General features: G+C 35.5%; 1 protein-coding gene across 1 annotated transcript in view; it reads right to left on the reverse strand.

The window, feature by feature from the left end:
* AQR (aquarius intron-binding spliceosomal factor) overlaps positions 1 to 23,355 on the reverse strand; it is a 94,153-nt gene that overhangs the window by 12,824 nt on the left and 57,974 nt on the right. Inside the window, exons 23-31 of the mRNA XM_045821980.1 lie at positions 21,621 to 21,731; positions 18,850 to 18,959; positions 16,205 to 16,340; positions 13,676 to 13,885; positions 10,933 to 11,070; positions 7,652 to 7,723; positions 6,423 to 6,610; positions 5,438 to 5,609; positions 3,296 to 3,466 (exon numbers count right to left, since the gene is read on the reverse strand). Coding sequence (XP_045677936.1) covers positions 3,296 to 3,466; positions 5,438 to 5,609; positions 6,423 to 6,610; positions 7,652 to 7,723; positions 10,933 to 11,070; positions 13,676 to 13,885; positions 16,205 to 16,340; positions 18,850 to 18,959; positions 21,621 to 21,731 — 1,308 coding nt within the window. The remainder of the gene's footprint in view (positions 1 to 3,295; positions 3,467 to 5,437; positions 5,610 to 6,422; positions 6,611 to 7,651; positions 7,724 to 10,932; positions 11,071 to 13,675; positions 13,886 to 16,204; positions 16,341 to 18,849; positions 18,960 to 21,620; positions 21,732 to 23,355) is intronic.

Below are 23,355 nucleotides of genomic sequence, written 5' to 3' on the forward strand. Positions count from 1 at the left end.
ATCTCCCCTGTGCTGCCGGCCGAATAACTGACGGTCCTCCCCTACTAGACCAGGCAAGCCCACAAAGCAGGGACCGTATTTAGCTTATTACCTAGCTTATGGTCTCCCGGTTTGACGCCTGTCTGTGTAACTTAGTTTGCTCAGTTACTTAACACATTTCAGTTCTCATCTAAAGTCTTCCTCTGACAAAAAACACACAAGTAGTCTTCATAGTACTTCTTGTTCAGTTTGAAAATACATGTATGAATAAGAAGATTCAGGGAGCTTTTGGTCTAGTGTTGGTGCTCAGGCATTTATCTCTTTTTCATTAATTCAACAAAAAGTTTAAATGCTTATCCTGCATAGATTACAGTCATGGTCCTACCTTTAGAAAGTGAACCCTTATTTTTAACCCAGGTTTGCAGAGGTATAATTTACACACAGTAAAATACACTCACGTTCAGTGCACAACTGGACGACAACACATACCCTTATACAACCACTGCCACAACCAAAGTTTCCAAGACCTCAGTCCCTTTGTCATCAAATCTGCATGCCCCCAACCCTGGACAGCCACTGATCTGCTTTCTGTCACTACAGTCCCCCCCTAATTCTAGAATTCCATAAAAATGGAATAATAAATTACATATTCTTTGTCTAACTTCTTTCACTCAGTGTAGTGTTCCTGAGGTTCATCCATGTTTGTGTACATTAAAAGTTCATGTTTTTTTTTGTTTTTTTTTTGTTTTTTAACCACTGATTAGTATTCCACTGAATGCATGTTACAATTTGTTTACCCATTCACTTGTTCATGGCATTTGGGTTGTCTCTAGTTTGGGGCTATCTTGAATGTAACTGCAATGAGAAATCTTGTATAAATATTTTTGTGTCATGTTTTCACTGCAGTTGGATAAAATCTAAAAGTGAAATTGCTGAGCTATATGGAAAGGGTGTGTGTAACTTTATAAGAAACTGGCAGACTCTTTTTCAAAGTTGTGGTATCACTTTACACATTCACCAGCCAGGTTCCAGTTCCAGAATTCCAGTTGCTCCACACCCTTGTCAACACTTACTATGGTCAATCTTTCTAATTTTAGTCTTTCTCTTGGGCATGTAGTGGTACATTATAATAGTTTCAATTTGCATTTCCCTGACAACAAACGATGGTAGGCACTGTTTCACGGGCTTATTGGACATTTGTATGTTTTCTTGTGTGAAACGTCTGTTCAATACATTTGCCAATTTAGTACTGGGTTTTCATCATTTAACAATGAGTTTTACATTGACAGAAGTCCTTATGTTCTAGATACAAGTCCTTTGCTCCTGCATGTGGCAGTATTGCTAGGAAGTTTTGCTGCCATCCTGACCCCATGGAGACCTTGTCTGAGAACTGGGCTCACAAACTGAGAATGGTGGGGCCAGAGGAGGAGATGAACCCTGGTCTTTGAGAACAGCACTGGGTCACTGCAACCCCACCCTGGAGCCATGCTACTTTCATCTTGCTATGGGAAAGAGAAACTTTCTTTATTATTTAAGTTTTTCTGTTACTTATAAATAAAATAACTCAGGTATTGAGGACCTTCTATTTCTAAACTTCCTACATTTCAAAGTTACTGGCTTCTCATTTTCATTCTCTACATCCCGTAGGGAGTGTTTTATCGTGCCAATTCCTCACTGCAGTGCTTTTGATTTTGTCTTCATTTCTATGATTTTGTTTTATTTTCTTCTAGTTCACATTTTGACTCTTCCTGAATTCTTCAATTTCTCTACTTTGTAGCTCTGTCACAGATACGGTTATTTCATTAAGTGTTTTAAAATTCAAAGCCAAATGTGTATTCAAAATTTTCATGTTCCAGGCCAACATGTTTTCTAGAACATGTATCTTGTCAATTAGTATGTTCTGAAGCTCTTTACCTGTTCCCCGCCCCCGTATACATCAAGCTTGTGCTAGTTTCCTTTTCACCACTATTTCATCACTGATTAAGATATTAGGTTGGGGTGAGCAGGACTGTTTTCTAAATGCTGGGTGGTTTTCACAACAGAAGGTTCTCTTTTATTCTGCAACTACAGAGACAGTCTATTTGCAAATACAGCTATTTGAAAATAAAGCTATTGAAAATGTAGCTCACCTGCAGGCTTCTCTGAACCAACTGAGACCCAGAAGTCTTCTGCTCACCCCAATCTGCACCCACTACTGATACTGGGATGTGGCTCTTACACTTCAGAGTACTCCACTCATCTGCAGGAGGTGTACTTTGCTGGCCTTTAGAAACTAGCCCACTCCATTCTCTTCTTCCCACAATTCCTTCATGATTTTAGTCACCATACTGTGTCATCTCATGAAAAATGGGGTTCGTCTTCTCTTCCTCCCATTTCCCTCTTACTTTTGGGTTATTTCCAAGAAAAGGTGAAAGAGTTTTTATACAGCCATGTTCACAACCAAAGCCCTAATTCCATCATTATTAATATATGTTCCATCATTCTTTTAAATTTTCCACCTTTTATTGATAAAATCCAGCATATTCACTTTTATGTAGTATTACTCCATCAAACCACATACAAAATAAAAACATAAAAAAATCCTAGGTCTAGCGGTTTCTCATTTGCTATGGACATGACCACAAAACACTATTGCCACTAAGTTTTCTTGGCTACATTGCAAGAATCCAGTCTATTGGGAACATTTTATTAACTTTAACTTATGTTCATTGCCTAGATCAGCACTGTCCAATACAATATGATACAAGTTACATGTGATTTTGTGGAATCAAAACGTGAAATTCCTTAAATAAAAATTTATTAACTTTAAATAACTGTGCCTATATTACACATAATTTAAAAAAAAACTTTATAAAAATCCTTTATCTGGATTCACTTTGCTATTTTCCTTTATCTTCAAGAAAAAACACTCCGCTATACACACAGAGTAAGAGGCATTGCAGAATACACCTTTGCAAACAAAACAAAAAGTGATACATCTTCTACTCCTACTTCTACTCTAACAGTGCCTAAATAATATATTGTTATCCATCATTTTGCCAACAAAAGATTTTAGACACATTTGCTTCTGATGACTGTCAATAAAAACCTTCAGTGTGGCAGCCGAGACAGAAGTTCAAAGCAGACCAATAACAATGTCAGATAGGATTGTCAGAGAATTACTTATAGTTCCTATTACTTGCATTTTCTCATGATTTAAAAGGAGATAACAAAAAGACAAAGTGGAATGATATAAATAACTCATAATAAATATAAATCTTTCAATCTTACCAAAATCATGAATAAGAGAACATATGTATTATATTCATAAAATTACCTTATTTGGTCTTCCAATCAATGGATTGCTCCCACATCGTCTATTGATAATGTCACGAATAAGATGCTTTTGCCCGTTATAAGTTGTTAGGATACTGATCTTGTCAGCAGGGTAACCAAGTAAACACATGTACATGAAGAGAGCCACTACATACTCTGCCTCTCCGAGATTCTGTAATGAAACATAATTGGGTTGAGCGTTTATGTCCTTTTATTTTAATTTTATAGAGACAATGGTTCACTAGCACAGTTTGTTCATTTATCACTCTTGAAGAGGTGAAGAGGTAAATAATTTGGACAAGTGAACATCTTATGTAAAACCGACGGATAACCTTATCCTAGAATGATATTGATAATAAACATAGAATAATGTAAATATTACTGTTTGACATTTGCAATAAATTGTAATATATGCATTATCATAAAATAAAAGTTACCAACCTGAAGACTTCACATTTCTGGGACCACAATGGTTACAGTACACAGATCAGAAATGTCCTGCTACAGTGTACTGGGACTATGATTACCCATGTTATGGACAGAAACTGACATAAATGGGTGAGGTACCTGTCTTAGAAGGCAATATAAAACCCAGTCTAAAAGCATATATATCTAGCACTACTGTAGTTGACTCTCCAATTTCACACAATGTTTTTCCTTCTTCTTTCTACTTCATAGTATTTTTTGTGTGTTTTATATTTGTTCTCTTATGTCTGCCACCTCTACCAGACCACTTTAGGTGGACAGAGGATGTGGCTCCAAACTGGTCAGTCTGGCTTACTGTGATGTGAGAGACTGGTCCAAGATCGGTGAGGTTGAGTTTAAAACCAAGGCTTCTCTGAACTTGAAAGTCAGGAAGCATACACAAGCCTATTTAGTCCAGTTCAGTATAGACTAAATTGGAATATGAGATGAGGGAAGAAAGTAAAATGAGAATATAAGCATAACATGACAATCAAAAAGGAAAGACAAAAAACTGGATTTCATGTCAAGGACACATGGAAAGTACAGGGAGACCTTCAGAAAAATCATTTTTATTCTGGTGATGCTCACACAGCCTGAGCTCTCTCTTAAATTTTCTAGTTCTTTGGAGGACAGGAGGGAAAAGAAGTCACATGACTGTAAATCTTACTGATTTTTTTTATCGATAGCAAACTACATTTATCTAAGCATCAACTCTAACACAGGTAAAAGAAATCTTTTGGTGTATACACTGCCAGATATTTTTGTATAGATTATCAGCATATATTTTTTCTATATGTGTTTTTCTGTTTCTTTTAAAAAATAAAATGGGTCACTATAGATACACTTCAATTTGATTTTTTTCATTTGATATAGCATAAACATTTCTCCTGTTAGTAAACCAAGTTATAATGTCATCATTCTTTGTGGTGATTCAGTATTTCATTACATAGAATAGGTAACAATATGATTATTCAGGTCATTTCTCATTTCCAAAATAACTTGTAGTAAAAGAAAAAAATAAGCATTTTAGCATACCAGTCTTTGGAAAAATTCATCTCATTTTTTAAAGGATGAATTCCTAGAAGTGAGAACATTGTGCTTTTAATACATACTGACAATCTGTCTACCCAATTACTTTCCTACTAGTTTTGCGTGAGTATAAAACTTCCCCAAATCTACCCCTGTAGAGCTGAAAACATGTTCCAGTGACTTATGCTTGCTATAAATCTATATTTTCCTGTGTGTATGAATTACATATTCTTGTCCTTTTTGTATTTTTCTGTTGGGGCACTGATTTTTTTAAAGAGTGATTTATAAGAGTTCTATATACATTCAGACCTCACTGCACTGTTTGTTAAATACTGAAAATAAATTTTTCTCAAACTAGTATTTTTCTTTATCATTTTTGCTTTTGGTAACAAGCTTAGTTAATAAGACCTTTCTCACCAGAACATTATATATTCATCAATATTTTCTTCTTTCTAGAACGTTCGCTTATAGCTTCTTTTGAGTATGCATCTTCAACCCAACTGAAATTAAATTTTTTGTGTTGTCTGTATGGAGGGAATCTAACATCCTTTATTCAAAGACTAGTCGAGTAGTTCTGTATAACTGATCTAGGTAGTAATCCAGCCCAGCATTTGCAAAGTAAACCTAAACTTTCATGTTTTCTTCTTACCTGATAAAAGTAAGGATTAGGTTCAGACTCTCCTACTCCCTGGAAGTCTTCGACGTTGATGAGCTGGAAGTCATACAGCAGGCCAGCATTCGCTGTACTAAACTCCGGCAACAGCTGCACATGGGGTAAGTTGCCTAGTTTCTTGTATCGCCAGTTGTAGAGGTTGCACAAGCTTTCCAAAGGCAAAGCCCCCCCAACAGGAAACATCAGAAAGGTGAAATCCCCTTTAATGTACCTAAGAGCATTTCTAAGAGACTGTGCTCCTCCTGTTCATTCTCAAGGCACCCATTCTGTGCTTATCTTCCTAGTAGTAACGCTTCTTCAACCTTTGCCTCCCTACTTCAACTAACCAGATCAGAAGGTAGATGATATTACAGAAATGTCAGCTCCACTGTGTTCTCTAAGGTAAACGCTATCTCCACTGAAATTTAAACAGCAAGGAAACTTCTATAAATTGAGGGAAACTTGAGATAACTATGAGATAGGCCCTGTACACTCTATGAAGCAAGAATTGGGTGTTCTCCTCTTGCTTACTTTTTGCTTTATATATTTTTTTAAGATTTTATTTATCTATTTCTTAGAGAGGGAAGGGAGGGAGAAAGAGAGAGAGAGAGAAACATCAATGTGCAGTTGCTGGGGGTAATGGCCTGCAAACCAGCATGTACCGACTGGGAATTGAACCTGCGACACTTTGGTTTGCAGCCCACACTCAATCCACTGAGCTACGCCAGCCAGGGCTTATATTTCAAAATGATACTAACTCTATATCTTCTGGGGGCATAAAAAGAAGGGCCAGTGGAAAAAGTAACTTGGTTAATTCACACTCCATGTCAAAGGCAATAGAGGTGCTTTCAGGTATTTAGATGGCCAGTTCCTGGACAACAGGGAGTGCTGAGTTTATATAGAAAGCGTTTTCATACACTTGCATTATGGAATCGATGTCCATAGATTGGAGTAACCCCCTCTCCTCCCCCAACCTCCTTACCTTGCTCTGGCTCTCCCTTGGGCATCGAGGTCCACAGTAGGAACTCCAATTCGGACAAAGCGAGTAAAGAGAGATTGCTCCATGTTTGAATACTTTTGAAAGGCCATGTTCTTAATGACTGGAGGTAACTGGTGATGATCCCCAATCATAATCCATCTTTTCAGTCGGCTGAAACCATCCTGAGGATTCTAGAAAAGACAAGTGACGAACTGGCAAAATATTCTAATTGATGTACTACCCTACTAGTTTCCAATTTATTGCACAAGATTCTTGCTAGTCACAAAATGGCTTCATTAGCTTACTAATTCTTCATACTCACCAGCTCCAGAGCAGAACCTGGCAAATTATGGAATGACCTGTGAACCCAGTATGGGCACCGCTGCTCTTGGCTGTCAGTGTGAGGAAGGGGGACTGAGGTGGCAAGCAATGAGTGCCCCATTTTAATAGGTGGGGTCATCCAAAGGGGTCTGGGAGGCTTGGGTCAGAATTCAGGAAAGAGAGCACACAGGGAAAGAGAAAGCTGTCCGAGTAAACACCCCGTGTCACAACTGTGCAGACAGCCAGTTCTGAACCCACCCCCAGCACTAAAAATTACACCTTTCTAAATTTCTTACACTATTTCAATTTCCTACTCTGTGTGTCTTCTTATTCCTTGAAATATATCCTGATAAAACACATTTCAAGTCCCAAATAACTTGGCTTGTAAAACTACTTTTGGAATCCAGTGTATCTGTAAGTTAGAGCAGTCTTTATTCTTAAATTGGGAATTCCACATTTTGTTTTTAATGCTTACACAGTAAAGACTATTGTACAATAAGAAACATACTTAAACATCATCATGCAGCTTAAAAAAATTTAGGCATAAAATAAAGAAAGCAATGTACTCAGTAAGCATCAAAAATAATTCTAAAAACAACTCTAAAAGAGATGAAAATATAGCTTATCTTCCATCCAAACTGCATAAAAATGCAATTTTCTTGATTAAAATTACTCTTTTCAAAACTTAAACTATGAATTTTTAAATAGTACTCCCAGAAGCAACACAGACTACTAAATAGCCAGTGAATAGATTAAAGGAAGTTTACAAGCTTAAAATAGAATATCAAACATAATGATGTTAGGGAAAATACATACTTATGGCAATCAGCACCCCCCAAATTATCTAGCTTTCTGATGCGGCCCATGAGAACTCTTCAAACTTTGCATTGTCTCAGATCTCAGTATCTTACCTGTAGAAGAAGAGGTATAAAAGTCTCGATCTCCAGAATCTGAGCAGCCTCCTCCATTAAAATGTTGTCATACTGAGAAAAGGAGAAATGGGAAAGCTCATCAAAGACAGCTTGAAAGTCAAACAACTCATGTCATAACCACAACCACCACACAAAAACAAACAAGTGAAAAAGCAGCCCTGGCTGGTGTGGCTCAGTGGACTGAATCCCGGCCTGCAAACCAAAGGGTTGCCAATTTCATTCCCAGTCAGGGCACATGCCTGGGTTGCTGGCCAGGCCCCCAGTAGAGGGTGTGCAAGAGGCAGGGGCTGAAAATTCACACTTACTGCTCAATTATCACCAAAGTAAACTTTACCTTCAAAACCTCCCTCTTGAATCTATTAATTTTTCTCCATTTCTACCACGCCTATCACTCTAGTTTAAGCCACTACTCTGACTACTGCAAGCCACCTTTTTACCAGTCCCCCCACTTCCTGTCTTGCACCCCGTAAATCACTGATGCAGCAGCCATCTAATCACTTACCCTCCCTGGTGTCAAACTGTCATTGGCTTCCAACTGTCCTAGGACAAAAAAACCCTTAAAGTGGCCTGCAACAGATGTATTAACTTAGGGCCTATCTACAGTCAACCTGGACCCTGCTTTCCTCTTCTTTATCTGTCATTCTCCTTATTAAGCTTCAGCCAAGTTGAACTATTTCATTTTCTCAGAAATGGCAAAACCATTCCTGCCTCTGGCCCTCTGCACATGCTATTCTCTCTGTACTTGCCTGGCTCTTTCTCATTCTTAAAATATCAGGTTAAACCCCACTGTATTAAGCCTTCTTTGATCTCCCAATCTAAAATGGGTTTCCAAATATTATTTTTCTTTGCCTCACAGAACATCACAATTTGTAATTCTGTGTGTTTATCTGTTTGATACCTGCATCCTCTCACTAGCCCAGTTTATAGTAATGTTAGGCACTGCGCAGTTGTAAAATAATAAAAAAAAAACCTTTCTCCCACATGAGATTTCATTCTTTCTTTGATGATTATTTCTCTTTTATCTGCTTAACTCTCTTTTTTGTCACTTCTCAACATGTTTTACCTTTCCCCTCTACTTCTAATTCTGATGGCTACTTAGTGTATCTTACTCCTTGTTTAACTGGTAAAATACCTTCTTTGAGAATCTCGCAAATACATTATTAGAATTCCTTTGTTTCCTGTCTTTAAGGTTTTCTCCTCTTATTTTGTTTTCTGGGGAAGTGGAAGGTAGGGGGATAGTTATGTCATCCTGGTGTGAGCTCTGAAGGAGGAGTCCAAAAAGACACATTTTTACAGAAGTCCCTGCATGGGCTCTCAGCATAATAGATACACCACGCAAGAGATCAGGAGAAACTCCAAGAAGACAGCTTAAAGAGCCTGCTTTCTGGAAAACTCTGAAAACACAATGCAATTTAACTTATGAATATACATATGTTTGTGTGTGTGTGTGTGTGTGTGTGTGTGTATGTATATATATGTGTATATATTTTTTGCTTTTAAAAGGGCAGATTTTAGTCACAAAGCAAAATCATGCCATACTATACTGGGAATATTAAGAAGGAGAAAGCCCACAAATGTGCATGCATGTCTCCTTGTGACAACACAGAGTCAAAAGACAAGGCCTAAAATGGAAATTTAATATTCTTTACTAATATAGATTAAAATATCAAAGGAAATACTAAGAGTTGAAAGATTAAATAATTGGGGAGGATTAGAGAGTAGGGGATTGCCTTTTAAAATTTTAAGTAGATCTACAAGGTTGTTAAGCTCTTAAACCAGATACAGGTATAAGTTGTATAAAAATAAAACTTTAAAATTAAAAACATAAAAAATCTAAGAGACACTATCAATCAAGCACTCACGCTATCTTTAGATGTGTAGAACAATGTAAGTGAGGAAAATGATTAATAAAACTATGACAAGCTACAAGTAATATTTTTTCAAATATGAATACGAAAGACTGCATGAAAGTATAACATGCTAATTTTAACATGCATCATTTCCCCTTGTTACTGAACTAATATGATTTCATATCAAATTCAAAGCATATCTTATGCCAGCTCCAAGAATAAAATATTTAGGTGAAAAATTCTCACTAATAATTTGCAAGAGGGAACTTCACACTACCCTTTAATAAATCATCACATTTGTCCTACCTTAGAACTGAGGAGCCCTTCATCCAAGAACAATTCTGTCACCTTGGATTTATTTAGCACCTATCTTTCAGTGAGTGTGTAATAGTAAAAAATTGTCAGTTACTTTCATCAACAACAAATGCTTTTCCAACTCTTAATTCAACCCACTACATTAACCCTATTTTAAACAAGCACAGATAAACCAGTTGTAGAATAGTTACATGACGTGCATTAAAATCAGGGTTTAGGTCAGTATCATTAGCAAAATCACGGAGTCTGCAAATTCACATTTACTGCTCAATTATTACATTCCATTTCAATTGAGCTATAGGCTATAGGCTATCATAGGCTATATTATGCTCTTTAGCTCTCTGGTCTTTATCATGTAATTAAGTCATTTACTATCTCATCTTTGCAGTCACAATAAGAGTATTGCATATCCTCACACAGAAGGCTTTTATTTATTGAATGAACAAATAACTGGGACTGAATGTGTGCTTGAAACATGAACAATGCAAGCATATAGATGTTTAACAGATAAAAAACATCGCCAAATGATATCTATCTATCTATCTATCTACCTACCTACCTATTTATTTTAATGCTTACCCCAGGATATGTTTATTGGTTTTAGAGGGAAAGAAAGGGAGGGAGGCAGGAAGAGGGAGAAACAATGATGTGAGAGAGAAACATTCATCAGTTGCCTCCTGTATGTGCCCAACTAGGGATTGAACCTGCAAATTTTGGTGTATGGCATGATGCTCCAACTAACTGAGCCACCTGGCAGGGTGCCAGGTGTTATTTTTATAGCTTTTAGTTTTGTTCAGAGATTTTTTCACATAGGGAAAATATATTGATCTAACCTAACAAGTATTAGAATTTGGTTAGATAATCATATGGTTATAATGTTATTTAATGGACATATTACTTAGAAAAAATACATTTAGAGTTCACTAATCACATAAATATAGTTTTCATCAGTTTTAAGAGACATTTTAAAGTAATTATAAATGCAAACTACAATAAGAGGTGAGTCAATCTCCAAGGGAAATGACTTACATTTAAAAAAAAACAACTAACAACTGAACAAATGATACACCAAGGAACTAAAATATAAATCTTTACCTTGAAACCTAACTTGACTAAATCATGTCGTTTTAAGGCAGCATGAGTACAGGTCATGGCAATAATTTTGGCTTCTTTCACCAAAAGGTATTTGGATCTGTCCAGTCCACTTCGAAGCAGTTCAGAGGCCCTGAATTCCTAAAAGAGTAGGGGTGGGGGGGCAGTGTGAAACTACTTTAGGAAAATAAACATAGTTTATGCATACATGCACACAATTCAGTTAATTAGACTTAATTCCTGATAAATTAATATAAATATATCATAAACTAGGGCTAAAGAATCATAATTCTTTTCATTATTAATTAGATACTAAGTGAATTCAAGTAACAACTGATATTCAGGCTACTATTTGGACTGTTTTTTGTATAAGGTAAAACATTTGCAAGATCAGTAAGAATGTTGAATAAAATATCAATCACCACTGTACCTATATTACTCCAGGTCCCTCTAGAGAACTGGAAACTATTTCAGGTATTCATAACAAAGGGAATTTAACACAGGGGACTGGTTACACGGGGACAGAGGAGCAGAAAAGCCACTGAGGAACGGCAGAGTAACCCAGAGATCAGCACAGCAGGAAGTCACAACTTTTCCTAGACTAAGAAGAACAAAGGGAGGAGGCAGTGAGATCAGAGCCCAGGGACAAGGAACCGCAGACGACCAGGCCAGCAGAGACTGGAGCCACAGAAGAGAAGGAGCCCATGGCATACAGAAGCAGTGGAGAAATATCCTGACTTTTCTTTTTCTTGTGTTTCTTCTACAATTTCATTGGCTAAATCCAGTAAAAGTCTGCTGACATGGGAAGCAGGGAAATTAAACTTGCTTTTAGGGGACCATGGCAGAGGATCCCCCATGGAGCAGACTACAGGGATGGACCAGAGATGGATGCAAGGGGCAAATAAGCCCAAACAGAGTTTTATCAAATCTAAACATTGCATCATACTTAACACAGACTTTTTAAATAACATTCTTATTTTGATTTTTAAATAATTAAAACATTACAGGTACAGGTGAGATACCCTGTATATCTTCGCCCCACCCCCTCCCCAGACAGCTACTATAATAATTAAGTTTTTATCATTTTACTTTTTGTTTACGTAATTATAAACATACTATAATATTGTTCTGCAGGTCTTAAATTTTTATTATCATACTATGCATTTATTATTCTTTATTTACCATCCACCCACCTACCCATATTACATGTTAATATTTACTGAATATGTGCTATGTGCAAGATACTGTTCCAAGAAGTAGGGATATAATCGTATTTAAAGGTACAAAGACAAAAGAGGCAAAGTCTCTGCCCTTTTACCTGGAATAATCCTAAACCCTCTTATTGAGGAATCTGGGTATGAATGTGGTCCCTTTACAGGACTGCTATATATAGTCTTCCAATGATGTTTTCTACAAGGAGTGAGAAAACCAGGAAGCACTCCAGGGGTCCCCTGGGTTCCAACATATTCTTCTCCATCCCCTTTGTACAGTGGTAATTCTTACTTCACCATAGTAATCATCATCAACCATCCTGGCCAACCAGCAATCTCACTTCTTGTCTATTGAAAAATTGGCACAAAGAACTTATAATGGCCATGTGGCCATCTCAAATTCCACTCCAAAGAACCATTGTTGAAAAAATGGGCAAAGGACTTGAACAGACACTTCTCCAAAGAGGACATACAGAGGATCCAGAGACATATGAAAAGATGCTCAATATCGCTAGCTATCAGAGAGATGCAAATTAAAACCACAATGAGATACCACTTCACACCAGTCAGAATGGCCATCATAAACAAAGAAACAAACAACAAGTGTTGGAGAGGTTGTAGAAAAAAAGGGACCCTAGTGCACTGCTGGTGGGATTGCAGACTGGTACAACCACTATGGAAAACAGTATGGAATTTTCTCAGAAAAAAATGGATCTGCCTTTTGACTCAGCAATTCCACTTCTTTGATTATATCCTAAGAACTCTGAAACACCAATCCAAAAGAACCTATGAACCCCAATGTTCATAGCAGCACAATTTACAATAGCCAAGTGTTGGAAGCAACCTAGATGCCCATCAGTAAATGAATGGATCAAAAAACTATGGTACATTTACACAATGGAATTCTATGCAGCAGAAAGAAAGAAGGAGCTCCTACCCTTTGTGACAACATGGATGGAGCTGGAAAGCATTATGCTAAGCGAAACAAGCCAAACAGTGAAAGACAAATACCATATGATCTGACCTTTAACAGAAACCTAATCAACAAAACAAAGAAACAAGCAAAATATAACCAAAGACACTGAAATAGAGAATAGGCTAACAGTGTTCAGAGGGGAGAGGCGAGGGAATTTCAGGGGAAAAGGGGAAGGGTTTACAGAAACAAGTATAAAGGACACATGGACAAAAACTAGGGGCAGGTGGAAATGGGAGGGAGGTGGGGAGGGCTAGGAGGGTGGGCTGGGATGGGAGCAAAAGATAGAAAATTATGCTTGAACAATAATTAAAATAAAAAATTTTTAAAAAGCATTCCTTTCTTAAATATTAAGACTTTTACACCAGAAAAGCCAGAATAATTCAATTCATATTGAATTTTTATTTATTTTTTGAACTAGAACTATAATATTTGCAATAAGCTCACTTAAAAGTAATAATCTGGTTTGTCACATCTGAATATTTCATTTACTTCACTTAAAAAAAGAAAACTAAACTTAAAATTTTTAAAGGAAAAGTTAAAAGAACTTGAGAAACCTTACCTCAAGCTGAGTAAAGATTTTCTTAATATGCCTGAAACATCCTTCAGCAATTTCCATGTCTTCTTCATAAGATCGACCTTTAAAAATGGGTTGAGGGGCATTTGCAAAATATTCATGAAAAGGGAAGAAAGTGGAGACTTCTGTAACATCTGGCGATGCATTACTTTTATTTTTCACTTTGCTGATATATTCCTCCCAACGAGACATTACCTATAAAATGAACTTGAGGTTAGATTTGCCAGCTAATAGCTTTACATGATAAAATAAAAAAAATTAGTAAAAATAAGATCTGCTAGGTATAGGAAAAGAAAAGCAATCTTTGACCCAAAAGAAATATTTCTTACCAAAGTCACTGATGGGATTGCCCTTCTTTTATAAAAGTAACCTTTAACATTATAGAAAAAGTCTTTTTAATCAAAAATGCAGAAAGGGGAAAAAACCTCAGTCAGGGTCATCTTGTGGGACTTTATCTCAGACATTTTAGATTCTCCATTCATGCAAGGCAGTTTATTATTAAGACTTAAAACAAATGAAGACATTCCCTATGTTTTCATTATCTCAGTTTTTCTTCATATATGGTAAGTTAAGCTTTAGCAGTTTTTTAATCAGTTTGGCACTTAACCCTTCTCTCAGAACTTTATAATTTTTTCAATTCTCTTCAGTACATTTATAAAGAACTTAAAGAACTTCTGGTTAAGCTGAGTACACATTTGAAAGCTCATTTTATGACTTTTGTGATAGAGTTCAAATACATCCTGGTATAATGTTATCTATGACTACCATGAAGCTCCTACTTAATTAATCTCAACTTCTGTAATTCTCCCAAGTCTTTTCTGTTAAAGCTTCAGTGCTTCTCAAAGTGTGGTCCTTAGACAGAATGTACTGTAAGAGACTTTCTGGGGATAGACCTTGAGAATTTCCTTTTAAACAACTTTTCCCAATGTGATCCTTATGTGCTGAAAATTGTTGATCTATACTGTGAAGCCTCAAGTTCATAGTTTCCACATGTATCACTTAGGTCTCCATATTTTATAGATTATTTCTCTTACTTTTAAAAGTACTCGTATTTTGCCTTGGCTGGTGTGGCTCAGTTGTTGAGTGCCAGCCTGTGAATCGAAAGGTCACCAGTTTGATTCCCAGTCAGGGCACATGGCTGGGTTGTGGGCCAGGTCCCCAGTAGGGGGGTGCATGAGAGGCAACCACACATTGATGTTTCCTCTTCCTCACTTTCCCTCTCTAAAAAATAAATAAATAAATCTTTAAAAAAATTTAAAAAGATGAAAGTACTCGCATTTTGCTGTGTGTAATGTGTACTTTCCCCCCCAGATATTTGAGGGGAAAATAAGAATGTGTATTATACAAGGGTAGTACCTGAAATATTTTGTATCTGCTCGTGTTTTGTGACTATTTGTTACATAAAATTTCTTATACCATAATATGTTAAAAAATAAGTGCTAAAATTCCTTTATAATAAAAAACAAGTGTCTAAATATAAATAAATATTTGAATTAAAAAATTAAAGTGAAACTTTTTTTCTGAAAGTTTGGCAAAAAATGTGGGTGTGCATTATACATGGGAGCATGTTATACATGGCAAAATATGGTAGTTTTTACTGATAGCCTAGTGATTTTTATTTTGTGCCAAATACGTATTTAAGCATGATCTTTATTATTCAAGGTCCTAAACAGTTTGAGTTTAATGTAAACTACTTTGCAGGATGATGCATATCTTCTCTGTTTTGTAAGAAACCATGAAATATGCTCATTTTAAATGAACTCAACCAGTTTGGGTACTCACTTATAATGAGCGCAAATTCATTTACATTTTAAAATTTCAATGGTATGATTTATAGCTAAAATTAGTACAAAGAGAACAAAGTTATACAAAAATCTTCATTATTTGATTGAGACTTGGTCGATTCAAAATTATGAGTAAACCAACTGACTATGAAAGTTTATTTGTATTCATTTTATTTGTCTTTATTTCTCACTGGGTTCACACCCAAAGAACTAGCGTCATAAAAGCAAAAGAGGACATCTCTAAATAGAAGTAAAAAAAATGTTAACTTAAACTCCTACACTGAAATTAATTCTATAACATAATTTATTGCTTAAAATTTTAAAGGAGATTATGTTTTTCTTTATTAATCGATTAATATGCACAGTAAAATTAAGTTACAAAACTGCACTTTGTTACCACTAGGTAGCTAGGATATTTAGTTATTTACAGTAACGAAAAAGATTAGAAACTTTTTCAATAGAAAAAAGGAAAAAAGAAAAACTTAAAAAGTACCAACATTGGCCTTTCATTGAATGAATGAGTCATCAAGCAAAGTTAGCACAGAATGTTGAAGATCACAAGAAACACAAACATTTAACACTCACAAATTCTGCTTTGGTCAATAGCACCTATCTTAATCTACTCACAGGAAAAAATTAAGGTTTCAAGAAATATCTCAAAAAATCCATCTCGGTTTCTAACTGAAGACCATATAAGTGAAGAATGATTTAAAAACCCTTAGCTTCTTACCTGATATAAAAAGAAATAACCTGCAGTTTCACAAGTATATGATGCGTCTCCCGGAACCCCAAGACTCTTCTGCAATCGTTTGACTTCTTCTAAAAGTTCTATTCTTCGAGCCAGGACATAATTAACTCTTCCGTACCTAGAAATTATAATTAAGGATAAAGGAAAATTATGTAATGAAGAGGCTTTCAAGTAAACTGTCTGCAAAAATAGTCAAGAAAAATCATATTAGAAACTACAAATGGCCAAATTACAGAAAAGATAGTTTATATTTAACTGTAAGTGGTAGTTTTTGGGTCATTTCACACCAAAGCTACTTAAAGTGCACCCTATGAATCAGTGCACATCTGCAAATGTGTTAGTGGTCTGTGAGGAAAAAAAATTAAATACATCACTAAGTACACCATTTAGTTTAGCTATCAATTTTTCCCTAACAATATCTTCACACAGAAGCAAACAGTACAGGGCATTCTGGTGCCTGTTCATCTTATCACAGACCAAGAACATATAGTTTACAGACTGAATGCTTTTTTATAGAAGCCCTGAAGCACTGTTTTATACTGTAGATTAGTTCTAAAGGCTTTTAAACAGTAATGTATTTTTCACTCTGTCATCCTACCATGTGGCTTGGCACCTGAACCTGTAGGTTAATAAACATTTGCTAGATGAGTCAGAAAACCAAAATTTGGACAGTATCTGGCCCAGAGATTTACAGTTAAGAAAAAAAAGTGGTGGAACCAGAACTGGATCCCAAAGCCTATACATACTCTTTCCACTGTAACAAAGTGCCCACTAGAACCCTTTAACAGTAAGAAAGATGCAAACAGTGTAAACAAAAAAAGAAGTCATGTTCCTGGCTGCTCCAGAGTTCAGAGATTTACCTTTGAGGCAGCAGGCAATGAACAAGAATAAAAAAAGAGTTAAGACATGGTCTATGTTTTTAAGAATTTTCCAACTTAGAAGAATACAAACATTATAGCAGGTAAATTTTTTTCCTGTATGCTTATCTATAGTTTAAAACTTGTCCTATATTGAATACTTTGGTAATGAGAAAAAAATGGGAATAGTTATAAAGAGGTTGTAAAAAAATGCCAAAATCTTGTGATATAATGTTAAATTTGAAATGCAATATACAATGGAAGTCTATGTGACATCTGTTCAATTATTCTGTAAATCTATTAATTTAAAAAAGCAATGTACAGAATTATGGATATAGTAAGATTCTAGCTGATTATCGAAAAAGGACTATCAACACTTGTTTTGTACAAGTGAATAAGTGAAATTACGGATGATCATTACTTCTCTCATTTCATTTGATTTAGAATTTTTTCTTTATGAAAAATGTTACTACTTTCATTGTGACAAAATATTCACTTTTTCAAAAAAAATTACAACAAAGGGAGAAAATTGAAAGAATATGCCTAACAATCAAGCACATACATAACAAGATCTGGGCCTTGGTTTGTGTATCAGAAACAAAAGAACTTTTTCCCTTGAAATTCAGTAGTACCAAAATCATTTTAAAAATCCTACCTCTGCTCTATTATAATATTCTTTAAAAACTGTAAGTTCTACTGTAATACAATTATAATTACAGTACTTAGAATTTTATCAGCACCTATATGTTCACTGAATTCTGTATTATTAGAGTTTAGACTCGGGCCCTCTCATCAGTTAGGGTTAACGTGAGGAAGTAACCCATGGGAAGATATTCAGAAGTATCACTGGCTGATACAAAATTAAAAACCTAGAGCCCCAAATAACTTAATGTGTACTGTTCTTTGCTCTTTGACTTTTTAGAAGCTGACAAATGTTTGGTGAGCTCTGTAATACAAGAACACAAAGTAGATGCAATGTAAAAATTTAACCCTCTTTTAGCTCTTTTGAAGTCTATGATCAATTTAGTCAAAGGTCATATTCATAGCCAAAGGCTATAGCCTTTAATAAATATGTGCAGCTGTTAATAAATATGCACAATAAATATGTGCAGCTGTTAATTATGCCTTCTGTCTAAAACTATGCTTTAAAAATGAATGTAAATATAAATGAAATGAGCTATTATAGAGCAACTTTGAAAAAAAAACAAAATACTAATAGAAGAAATCTGAGTGGTGAAATTTTAATTACTTTACAATATGCAATATTAAACATAAAGTCCAGCTAAACTGGCCAATAAGTACCTGAAATAATACTTACAACCCCAAAGTTTACACTGACATTAATCTTTAATTGCCTTTCACTAAATGAATCAACTTCCTAATTAGTGCCTGAAATATATGTACATTGATGTTTGGATGAAACATGAAAAGGAATCATTTCTGCAATTTGGGTTTGGTAACATTAAAAATTGTCCCAATAAATAAAGAGCACATGGCAATCTGCAATTTTAAAATGCAGAACAAAGTAACTCTCTTCAATGAAATACCTGTATATTTGAGGATAAAAATGGCATAAACTTACAGAGTCAGAGCTGAGGGAGATCACGTCTAGACTTTTAGGGCAACATACAGTTTAAGTAGGTTACCCTAGAATCTTTCAGAATGCAATTTGATTATTCATTATTCTCTTCGCCTGGCACTTCTTAAGTCAAGAAAAGAAGGTTAAAAATTCCTTTGCCCACCATTTCAAAACCCATCCCACTTGCGCACCTGCTGAAATCTTTCTCTGTCTCCAGCTCTTCCTCTCCGTGGCCGAGACGCAGCAGGTGGCGCTCATCAATGTCTAATGCCATGATTTTCTCAAACAGCTGGTTCAGGGCCTGGAGGATGACAGAAGAAGGGCCACTTAGCATTCCTTTGAAAGTAACAAGAACTAACATTCAAAAAATTGAAGAGAATAAGAATTGCTCGGCCAGATAAGAGTCAAATCAAAACACAAAGGAAACATATTAGTCCATTTGGAATTTAAACAAAGTAGTTGTTTTAATGAATTCTGATAGTTCTGCCTATGTATGTTTGGCCAGATGAGTAACTGGAAACCATAAACAACATCTAACAACTAAATTTCTGCTTCTAACTTATGAAAAGAGAAAGTTTCGAGCTCAGTTTCTATTTCCTCCAAGTACTAACAATTACTAAAGTAATTAACAACCATAACAAGTTCCGTTTCACTCGATGAAATTTCCATGGGTTGTAGAGAACTGAAAAGTGTTTGCGGTTAGAGAAGGACTCTCAGGTGGTGAGTGTAGGCGGAACACATCAAGAGGACCAAGAGTGAAAACCTTAGACTGCAAGTCTAAAGATCGATATGCAACGATAAGCAGAGCACTCATTCATTGCAAACTCTCCTGATGAAGGACATTTAGAAGTCACTCCTTTCTGCCTATGAAATGTTCTTATTTAGGGTTCCCTCAAATCCTAGTATTTATTATCGAAACATCTGTAGTTACCAGGTTTTTCAGAAAAGGAAAAGTTTCATAGCATGAGAAGGTACACTAATCAAGATGTCTTTTAAAAATTAGCCCACACTCAAACATCTCTGCCCATTTGCTGTCAGGTGGACACTGCCCACCAAGTGAGGGACATACAAGCTCATCAATATCCAGGTTATATAATGTAAACATGGATATCCTTTGCTATTAGAGCTCAGAAACTGAAGAGATAAACATAAATTGTTGGAAAAATTCCCCACTATCCAAAATCTTAATATTTTTCAGCCAAACTGGAGGCCCAAGAGATCAGACTATAACACATTACTCACTATCTAACCTCTGCTATCTAAACTCAGTAACCACATAGATTCAGAGGGCAAAAACTTTGCCACACCACAATCTCAGAAAAAAAACTTCATGGTGTCAGTGTGCACTAGAGTGATATTGGAGAATTGCTTGAGTTATATGTGCAAATGGAGATCTGGCAAACAAACAGTTGTGAAAAATCAACCATCTGATAGATAGGCAGAAAGGTGATTTGATGGTCAAAGGGTCAAAAAATGCCCTTAGGAAACAGTAAGTCTTTGGCTATTTTTACAAAATAACCTTCTTTATAATTGTGCTATACAAGTCAATCACTAACAGAGGATACCATAGAAAGTCATTATCAAGTTATCAAAACTTACTAAAAAATTACATAAATTATTTTTTAAAATATTTTATTTATTTATTTTTAGAAAGGGAAGGGAGGGAGGGGTAGGGGGAGAGAGAGAGAGAGAGAGAGAGAGAGAGAGAGACATCAATGTGCGGTTGCTGGGGGTTATGGCCTGCAACCCAGGAATGTACCCTGGCTGGGAATCGAACCTGGGACACTTTGGTTCCCAGCCCGCACTCAATCCACTGAGCTACGCCAGCCAGGGCAATTATTCTTTATTCATTCTAAGAATATGCAAATAGAAAAGTTATTAGACTAAATTATATTAAAGAGAAAAAAAAGTAAGTCTTTACACATTTGTTTCTTTGATCAAGATAAAACCTCAATCCACCTTCTTCAGTGCAGTTTCAGTACAATATGCCACCACTACTATAAACTTCAAAGATGTAAAAACATAAGTGAATGAACACAATAGTATTATTTTTAAAACCTATAAATTAAAAGTTGACAAAAAATAGAATAATTAAAATTTACCATTCTGAAAACTCAGTGCTTCTTTGTAGACCAACACTTTACAAAACTAGTCAACTAGAATCACCATTATTAACATGCATTCAGAGAAAATAAGTACCTTCAGAAGGTCAGACTACCATGCAAGTTTCATAAGATGTCTCAGGATGTCCTGAGAGCTGCCTGTCACATGCTACAAGAGAACTAATAAATGTTACTTGTTTTCCTCTCTTTCTATGATAGTGACAGTTTCAGAACAACTATCACATCACACAAGTAGTTATAAAGATAATTTTTCAACCACTACTTACAAGAAAGGAGTTTGTTTTCACTGTTTTAGCTGTTTATAAAGCCTTATGTAATAAACCTGCAACCTAAAATAGTCCTTCCATGTAATATCGACATTCATCTGTATGCTTCAAAAAGATGTAAAATTCAATCCAGTAGTAATATAGTTTAGACCTAGTATCTCAGGAGTACTTGTTCTACTTGCAGAACAAATGCTACTAGTGCTTTTGATCTTAAAGTAAAAGCTCTAGCTTAGCACATAAGATGGGAGGAAAAGGCAATTTAATTTAATCTAAGCCAAATATTTGACTACATATCTAAATATTCTTCTTAGCTTTTCCATAACTGCCCCCCTCAATTAGACAGAGAAGATTGTTTTCATATTTTCCTCAATACAGTTTGGTCATGACTAGTAATAATCTAAGAGTGACTCAATAATACACACTACACTCCTCAGCCTTTCCCATTTACCTGTGACCAGGTTATCACACAAGCAGAAATATCCACTGTGATTTCACTCCTTCTTTACCTCCCCCCAGGTCCAGTCTATACGTTTATGTCTAAATGGACATGCACATGCCCTCTCTCTCTCTTACCTGATTGGAATGAGTAACAATCAGAGTCCTCTGTTCTGGAAAATTGTGGTATATGTTGGATATGATTTGAACTGCCACATCTGTTTTTCCTGTACCAGGTGGGCCCACTACCTAAAAAGGAGATGGACACATAACAAACTACTGAATTATCACATTGTTAGAAAATAGAAATTCTAAAACTGAAAGATAAAATGTTTAAAAATTCACTGGATGAGTTCAATAATATAACGGACAAGATGGACTCTGTGAATTTCAAGACAGATCAATAGAAATCACCTAACCTAAATAATAAGCAGGAAAAAAGGGATTAAAACAAATCATAAACAGAGTCTCACAAATCTATAAAATTCATGTCACTGAAGTCCTAGAAAAAGAAGACAATCTATACTTTATAGAACCTAAACAGTATAGAAAAAGTATTTGAAGAAATAATAGCTGAAAATTTCCCAAATCTGGCAAAAGATATAAAACTATAGAATCAAGCTCAGCAAACCCCAAACAGAATAATCCCAAAGAAATATATGCCCAGATACACTGTAATTTAATGTTTGAAAACAAAAGACAAAGAAAAATTATTAATAGCAACGAGAGAAAAATGATGCAGTACACAGCAACAGGATTTCAAAAAACTGTGTATTTCTCATCAGAAACCATGAAAGCCAGGAGGATGTGGAACAACATTTTTAAAATGCTGAATGGAAAAAACTACATAACCAGTGAAAGTATCTTTAAAGAATGAAGGTGAATTAGAGACATTCTCACATGAAGAAACCAAAGAGAATTCATTGCTAGCAGGCCTGCTCTTAAGAGCGGTAAAATACATTCTCCAGCCACAGAGGAAATGATATAAAGGACTAGTGGTAAGTATAACAATGGATGACTCTTCTTCTCTAGAGTACTTTAAAATGTTTGATGTTTGCAAACAAAAACTGTAACATTGCTGATGACATTTTTAATGTATTTATATGTAATACATATGACATTTACAACATAAAAGATGAAGGTAAAGGGATTTATATGAAGGTCAGGACCCTCTCTTCAACTTAAGAAACAAAATACTGATTTGAGCAGACTGTGAAAAGTCAAGTATGTATACTTTAATTCTCTAGAGTAGCCATTAAAAAAAATCATACAAGATATAATAAAAGAACAAAATAGATCACTAAAAAAATAGAACTAAAAACTACCCAAATAACTCATAAGAAGGCAGAAAAGGAAAAACAGGACCACAAAGCAAAAGGAACAAACATAACTAATAAAATGGTGTATCTAAATCCAAACACACCCGGTAAGTATATGGGGTCTAAACATAACAATTAAAAGACAGAGATGGCCAGAATGGGTAAACAACATGCCCCAATTACATACTGTCTCCAAGAAACTCACTTCATATGTTATAGGTAGGTTAGAAGTAAAATGATGGGAAAAGATATCATGTAAACACTATTCAAAAGAAAGCTACAAAGGCTATATTACTGTATTTTTGTCATATGTAATGAGGACTCTTTTGCCTAAATTTCTGAGGGAGAAATAAGGATGCATATTATACATGGGCAGTACTAATTCCCATGTATAATGCAAATTATACTAAAATGTGGGTGTGCATTATACACGGGCGTGCATTATACACTGCAAACATAGTAATATCAAGGTAAACTTTCAGGGGTGTCCAACCTTTTGGCATCTCTGGGCCACACTGGAAGAAGAAGAGTTGTCTTGGGCCACATATTAAAAA

This window comes from Phyllostomus hastatus, unplaced genomic scaffold, assembly GCF_019186645.2.
Source record: "Phyllostomus hastatus isolate PE091 unplaced genomic scaffold, TTU_PhHast_1.1 phas_scaffold_501, whole genome shotgun sequence".
In the NCBI taxonomy this organism is placed as follows: domain Eukaryota; kingdom Metazoa; phylum Chordata; class Mammalia; order Chiroptera; family Phyllostomidae; genus Phyllostomus; species Phyllostomus hastatus.